The following is an 8,075-nucleotide window of genomic DNA, read 5'->3' on the forward strand; positions in this document are numbered from 1 at the left end:
GTCTGGTGTTTGTACGCTGAATATTTTATAGTTGTAGTTTTACATTTATGCAAAAACAGAGGACAAACACTGACTTGTCACCCTTGTGCTTTAGTCTAGATCACCAAAGTGATGTCATCACAGGCCTCGCCTTTGACCCCATGCGGTATTAACAGTAACATCTTCATCCTTGTTTATCTGAGCTAAAACTTCACACCTTTACAGCGCCGCGTACGAGCCAGGCATGCTTCCAACCGTTACTGTGGTTAAGTGTGTGTCTGTGTGCGAGTGTGTGTGTGTGTGTGTGTGCAGGGTCCGAAATACATTTTTTTACTCACCGGCCAAGTTGGCTGGTAGATGATGAAAATCTACCAGCCAAGCATATTTTTTACCGGCCAAAATCCTAAATGATTTAGATCTACCTAAAGCATGTTATTCTATATTATGTTGATCCCAAACAGAGTGACAAAATCATTAAAACATCAATTAATAAGAAAAACAACTCTTTTGTCATTTTTACCATTTATTTATTTATTTTTAGAGATGTTTTTATGAACTCTTTCATTGAAATCTAGTCAGACTCCTTGTTTTCTCTGTCCAGGAAGTCTGGCCTCCTGCTTCTGACACCGTCTTTGTGCCAAAGCATTACAGCCTCATTTGGGTCCTAGTCCTTGATCTCTGGAGAACACAGCTGCACCATGAGAATATCTGAAAGTGTGTCAGGGCTAGGGTTGTCACGGTAACCGGTGTAGCGGTAAACCCCGGTTAAAAAGTTGACAATAATAATAACCGTCTTGTTTTTAAAACATTATCTCGGTGGATTACCGTGGCTGCGGTGTAGGCGCGGTGACCCTTACAAGCCACCGTATCATCTGCTGAAGTTGCCGGCGGCACATGCGCACTTTGTTGTTTACGACCAAAACTTGCTGGAAGCTAAAGCTGAAATAATGGCCAAAGGAGGAGACGGCAGCGCTCAGGACATTTATTATCCCTCAAAGAAGACAAAGTGGGAAGTACGGGCATTTTTTGGATATTTGAAGAATGCCAAGGGCCAGTTGTCTGTGAAAGGCAGCAACGCTACGTGGCCATCATAATGTAGCCATTGTCTCACGACTCCGCCACCTCCAGTTCGCCACTTTTCACAAAATCTTCTGGTTGCCACTGGTCCTGGTGGTTTTTCTTCCAGTTCGACGAGTTTTCTTTTGGAAGGCTGGCTGACTCCAGTTAAAAACCGCCACATTTCACCGCTAGTTTTAACACGAAGCTAACTGCTAACTTGATGAACTGATTGAATGGGATAGGTGGAAATGACGTTGGATGCGGCGCTCACGTTTCGCGTACGTTTGTGTACGTTGCATGCAGGCGGGAGGAGTATCAGAAATCCATGGAAGATGACTGATAAACATAACTAATTTGGTGCAAACATTTACTCGCCATGTGGCAGGTAGAGCTCAAAAATTTACTCGCCAAATGGAGCAATTTGCTCGCATTTGGCGAGTAGCGAGTGTTAATTTCGGACCTTGTGTGTGTGTTATTTAGATGAAAACCCTTTTTCAGGGTATCTGCAGGTTTAAGGGAGCCAAATTTAAGACTTTTGAAGACCTTTTTAAGGCCATTTTGACCAAATTTAAGCTATTTTTTTAATTAAATTTCTGCTATAATTTCCAGCTATTGCCTGGAACCGGTGCTAACCACGTCGCGAACGTGGGATTAGCCATCCAGTTACCATTAAACTTGCACGTCCCCATGGTGCAAGCTCCCACTAGCTTAACCAGCTAATGTGCTCATCTAAAAATAGCCCCCTTTCACAACCAGCTGAATGTGTACGGTTCCGCTTACGCCAACATCGTACACAAAAAACGCTGAACACTAACTAGAAATTAACAAAAATTTTATTGAAATAAAATAATCTTGTTTATTGGGTCTTTGGTAATTTAGGACCTTTGAGGATCATTTGTCATTTTTGAGGATTTTTAAGGCCTTAAATTTGGAAAAGCTAATTTAAGACTTTTTAAGGACCCTGTTTTTTAAAAACCCTTTTAGGTTCACTCACACTATGGTCTTTCCCACGTGTCTGAAGGCCTTCTCCACAAACTCCCTCACACTATGCACCTCCCCTGTAGCGATGACTAAATCCTCTGGCTCCTCCTGTTGCAGCATCATCCACATCGCCTGTAAGAGACACAGAGACAGGGAGACAGGGAGGTCAAACCACAGAGAGATCATACAGACACGTTGGTGCTCCGCTCTGGACTCTGCCCAGCTCGGTCCTGACAGACAGGAAGTGAACCTGTGACCTCTGAGCGGGGCATTAGCTCGTACCTCTGTTCTGACGTCATGGTGGGGACTCATGGGACACATACTGTGGGAAAGGAGGACAGAGTGCTCCCACAGGCCTACTGAACGCTGCTGCCACACACAAAAATGTACACGTGGCCACGAGAACTCGTGCATGCGAGCAGTGTTGCATCTAAAGAGTAAACAGCCTTAAAAACTGTAAAACTGAGAAAAAGTGTTTCTGTATGGATACAAATGAATAGATTCCAGCTAATATCCCATAATAAACAGCCCTGCATGGTTCCTCAGTATTTATGATGAAACAGAACCAGCAGATCAGACCCGATGACCTCTGGGACATCCAGCATGATCTGAAGAGAGACACCAGAGACTGTGAGACAGGCAGACAGACGCCGACGTTTCTAAAATCAAAGGAGGCAGAAATAGAAACGCGTGAAGCTTTTAACTCCTACGAGTGTGTTAGCATGTTCAGAAACACACGCATCAGTGACACCAGCCTCTAGACCCAACAACCACACGGATGGATCAGCGTCTGCTGCTGATGCTCATGCACGCACACGCACAGACACACACTCGTGCACGCACATGTATGCACTCGCACACAGGCACGCGCACCCACCCACCCACACACACACACGCAAGCACGCATGTGCACACACACGCACGCACACACACATGCATGCACTCGCACATACACGCACACACAAACTCGCATGCACACACACACACACAAACACTCGCTCATGCATGCACTCGCACACTTGCACATGCATGCACTCGCACACACACACACGCATGCGCACACACACTCGCACATGCATGCACTCGCACACACACACACGCATGCGCACACATACACACGCATGCGCACGCATACACACTTATGCACACACTCGCACACACACACACACGCATGCGCACGCATACACACGCATGCGCATGCATACACACGCACATGCATGCACTCGCACACACATGCACGCACACACACACACACACATACGCACGCACACACACACCCACACACATACATACGCACGCACATGCGCACACACACACACACACACACACACACACACACACACACACACACACACACACACACACACACACACACACACACACACACAGGAATGAACTTCCTCAGGGAGGGGAAGACGTCCTCTCTCTGGATCGTTCTGGGTCATCTGACTGCTCGATGCTGATGATTCCCCTGAGTCTGACCTCTGACATCCCCCCCGCTCCTCTGATGAACTAAACAGACTTCTCACACCACCACAGAACCTAAACCTTAAGAGTGACGGGAGAACGGGCCGTGCAGATGGTGCTGTGCTGCCATCAGCATCCGTGTTTACTGCTCTACGTCCAGCCGTTTCTTTACGCTCTCATCAGCTGTTTGGTGTGTAAGAGGAGTCCGCAACAGTTTAGTCACTTTTCTCATCCTGCACATGTTTCCAAATTTGAGGTGGCCCAGGCCAGGACGCCTCCTGGTCACCTCCCTCTGGAGGGGTCTCACTGGGAGGAGGTCCAGACCCAGAACTTCCTGGAGAGCTCATGAGGGTGATGTCTCTGGTCCAAACCGTTAGCTCGGACGTCGACAAAGAAGAAGTTTCATGTGTGTTTTGAATATTTTGTGATTCATCAGGAAATCCTAAATTTTCAAGTTATGACCCAAAATATTGTCGTTTATTTTGAGGTTAAAGGATAAATTAGAAAGGTGGCTGACACTGTTGCAACAGAAGATGAATTTAATGGAAGTCCTTCTCCCGTTTCCGACGTTCCAGCTTGTCAATGCTCCGCGCGAACAGCATTAATTATCAGTGGAAAAGCTGAAACATCAAACGCGTTAATCCTGCTTCATCGTCTGACTGGCTGATTATTTGAACTCGTAATGAAGCGAGCTCAAATCTCTGCTCCTACAAACCACACTGATGAATGCGGAGCCCACAGTAAGCTGGATGGCCATGACGACGGGAGCTGGGAACGCCGCTCTGCTCCTCCGGCAGCCAGAGAAAATGTTTACGGCAGGAGCTGAGTGATGTGGCCTGTGCTGATTTTAACCAGGAAATGTAATAAATAATATGCTGCGTGTTTTTATTGTAGCGGGGAATAAAGCAAAGTGAAATATTAGGGGAATGGTTTATTCGTCTGGGCCTGAGGTGATAACAGAAGAGCTTTGGCCTCACAGTGATATTCCCACGTTTAGGCTCCCGTGCCTCGCCCCACCCGTTACCTCGACTCCTTCCCCTTCTCATTCTCTCTGGGGGTCGTACGGGATTGCCCCGCTTCATTAGCTGACTGACAAACAGCTCAGAGGTTCAGACTCACACCTTCCTGTTCACATTGCCACAGGATCCCCCCCCCCCCCATCACACACCAGGCTGCAGCTCAGACCCCGACCCGACCCCGTATGATGGTCTAAACCCGGATCATTCTCCGACGTACACGAGGGAACGCCCAAAGAGCAGAGTTCAAACTTAGAGAGAGCAGAACAAATAGATGATGTTTGGAAATGGAAAATAAAGACTTTATTGCAATGAACTAATAAATGACGAAACACTCACGTTTTTATATAAATACTGTGTTGCTTCGTTTTCTACTTCCATTCCAGTTTATTTATAAAGCGCATTTCTACACGGCCGAGGCCGACCCAAGAGCTGCGCAGTAAAAGAGCATGAAAATCAACACACGGGAAGAAGTAGTAAAAATAAAACAAAAACATTGTAAAATGCTAACTAGGCTGAAGTAACAGCCAAGGAATAAAAGTGAGCCTTCAGGCGTGATTTAAAATCAAAGAGAGAGGGGAGGGGGGGCATTCTCACTGCTGGGGGGGGAGTTGGTTCCAGAGATGAGGCGCACGGATTGAGAACGCTCATTCTCCTCACGCCCTCGCCCGATCACTTGGGACCTGTAACAGGCGGCGGTCTGCTGATCGAAGAACTCGACCAGGTGGTACGTAAAGCTGAACCGGCTGAGTCAAGTACAGAGGCACATAAAGACAGAGGGACCTAAAAACAAGAAGTAAAATGTTAAACTGGATGCGGTAGCGCTCCGGGAGCCAGTGCAGCTGGGTCAGAACAGGAGTAATGTGCTCCCTCTGTCTGGTGTCCGTCTAAAGGCGGGCCGCCGCATTCTGCACCAGCTGTAGGCGCACAACCGAGGGAGATGTGGATCCATAAAAAAGGGAATTTGCACCATCCAAGAGAGAGATCATAAATGCATGGATCACTGTGTGCAGGTCGCGTCTAGTCAGGATGGACTTGATAGCCGGTGAAGCTGGAAACAGCAGGATCTAACCACCTGGCTAATGCGGGAGTCCTTCATCAACTCGCTGCAAGTTGGTGAACAAACTTCAACAAATCATTCGATTTAAAAAATGGAGAATTAAAAAATATCTGACATCTTTCAGTGTTTGTATTCTCTCAAAAATATTAGCTTATTCATAAATAGGAGTTAAAATAACGGGTGGAAATCGCTGCTTTAATCCTAAAAAATCATGACTTCAAATGTTTTTGTTAGTTTATTTTATAAATGTCGTGTTTTTATGAGTCGTCGCATTATTTCATCGGTTTGTGAGGAAATGTGAGACGATGCTTTTATGTTATTGTGGATAAGAAACAGACCTCTGCTGCGTTAAAGCTCGACGCTCCTGCAGCAGAACGCCACGCGTCTACCTGAGACTCACGCATCGGTCAGGTTTATCTGAAGCTAAGGCAGGAGGTGGGTGTAGGAGACTATTTTCATGTTCAGCCTGCATGAACAGCTGAGTAATAATTAAAAATGCTTTTCATTAAAGTTGACCTTTCAAACCACACAAAGTAAAAAACTATTCTTAACAACAGTAGCAGGAAAGGCAAACGTGATAAAAATGTATTAAACTCTTCAGCCGTTGTCTGAGATAATAAAATAAAACTCATAATCTCATTTATTCACTACATTCCTTTCATTAAAATATGTACTTCAGATTAAAAAACAAGCAAACTGAATGAAAACAAGCAGAGGGAGCACGAGTATTTGGGGGTTCAGCAAATTCATGGATGATTAATAATTCCACAAGCTGAATTTTTTTAATCTTCTGAGTTTAGGTTTAATCCCTGCCACAGAGAGCAGACGCAGCCAGAGGCTGAGAAGGAGATTCCCGGAGCAAACCTAAAGGCGGTCGCTTCACCACCCACTTCCGGCGGCAGAAACAGAAGGTGGACGCGAGGCGGAGAAGAGAGGGCTGCTGGAGAAAAGACGGCGGTCCTCCATCTAGCTGGATTTGAGGACTTTAAACTTCCTCAGGAGGAAAACGGGTTCAGATTGCTAATCCCAAACCTCTGCTCAGGAACGACGACGTCTGCACACTTCCCCCTCTTCGCCTCAGCAGCCATCTGACCCCTCGTCCTCCCTTTCCAGCCATCCTGGGACTCGCAGCTCCTCGGCCTTCTCTGGCTGCTCGACTCCAGCTGACATGTGGAATTGCTCACAGTAAACACTTAATAGAGCTGCCATTATGGCTGCAGAAAGCCATCAGGCCCAATCACAGCCTGCTAAAGCCATTAACCCCGGGGTTTCACACGCAGCTGTCCACATGTGGGCATAAAGCAGCGTCACCTGCTGCAGCTACATACGCTGGGATTCTGGGGAAGAATTGCTCCAAATGAAAAAGAGCTTTGCAGAAGCTTTTAAACAAGCTTCACGCAGCGAAGGTGGATCATCGCACTCGCTCTGGAGGCCACTTACAGCCTCGGAGTGTTTGTAGAGGCAGCTTACACATCACTGATGCTGCAGGAGCCAATCGCTGCAGATCTTTAGTTGCGTCGGCCGTCCTGGGCTCCGTTTGCCTCACACTGCTGCCAGAGCTGAGAGGGACTCTGGAAAATGCTGTGATTTAGCCTTGGAGCAGAGCCGTGTCTGCTACCATTCAAGGAGCAGACGGCGCTCCAGTCTCGCTGCTGATAACGAGATTAATGAGCTGCACTTAAGCTGCGATACAAGGAATCCATGTGGATAACGTGCATTAATGGGACAGCGCCACATCGGACCACAAACGCGGTCCGGGTTGTGGACGTCACGAGTCGCTCTTATCGGCTGCTCTCCTAGAGGACACATCCATCAGTGGCCAACGCTTCCTGGATACTCCAGCAATCATCTGCAGCCATCTCAGACTGGGATTAGGCTAATCTGGCTCCAGCATGACGTGGGACTCGGACCAGTACCAGATAACCTCTGACTACTGTACGGGTTAACTTTAGTCTAACTTCAGATCTGCTTTATCACATAAACATTGCTTTGCATCACAGAGATCCAGAGGAAGAAGTGACCTTCAGCTGACCTCCATCTCGACTCGTGATGCTGTTGCTAAAACTAATCTAGAGCTGAAACATCATTATTACATTACAGATGTAACTTTTTCTTATGCACCATTTTTAACTTGATTGCCATTAAAGGAGCTGTAGGCCAGTGATGTCTATCCCTGGTCCTGGAGGGCCATAGTCCGGCATGTTTCAGTTGTTTCCCTGTTCACCACCTGGTACTTTTAGTCAGGGAGAAATCGTTTGATCACAGGACTCTGGTTTTAGCCCCTCTGCTCTGGGGTGCATCTCTGAATGGCTTGGTGTCCCACCACGTGCCCTAAGGTCAACGGCCAGCTGAAAACACAGCTAGAGCTCGGGGGGGCAGAGTCGTTGGGCTGCTGCTCTGGAATGATCTTCCTTCCAACACATTTAGGGAATCTTTTTCAAGTGAATGTTCAAGACTCATTTCTGTTCATTGGCTTTTGAATGTGGACAGCCTTACGATGCTGCTATTTCATG

General features: G+C 47.0%; 1 protein-coding gene across 1 annotated transcript in view; it reads right to left on the bottom strand.

The window, feature by feature from the left end:
- gmds (GDP-mannose 4,6-dehydratase) overlaps nucleotides 1–8,075 on the bottom strand; it is a 243,894-nt gene that overhangs the window by 66,165 nt on the left and 169,654 nt on the right. Inside the window, exon 8 of the mRNA XM_070554348.1 lies at nucleotides 2,033–2,151. Coding sequence (XP_070410449.1) covers nucleotides 2,033–2,151 — 119 coding nt within the window. The remainder of the gene's footprint in view (nucleotides 1–2,032; nucleotides 2,152–8,075) is intronic.

Source organism: Nothobranchius furzeri, chromosome 8 (genome assembly GCF_043380555.1).
Source record: "Nothobranchius furzeri strain GRZ-AD chromosome 8, NfurGRZ-RIMD1, whole genome shotgun sequence".
In the NCBI taxonomy this organism is placed as follows: domain Eukaryota; kingdom Metazoa; phylum Chordata; class Actinopteri; order Cyprinodontiformes; family Nothobranchiidae; genus Nothobranchius; species Nothobranchius furzeri.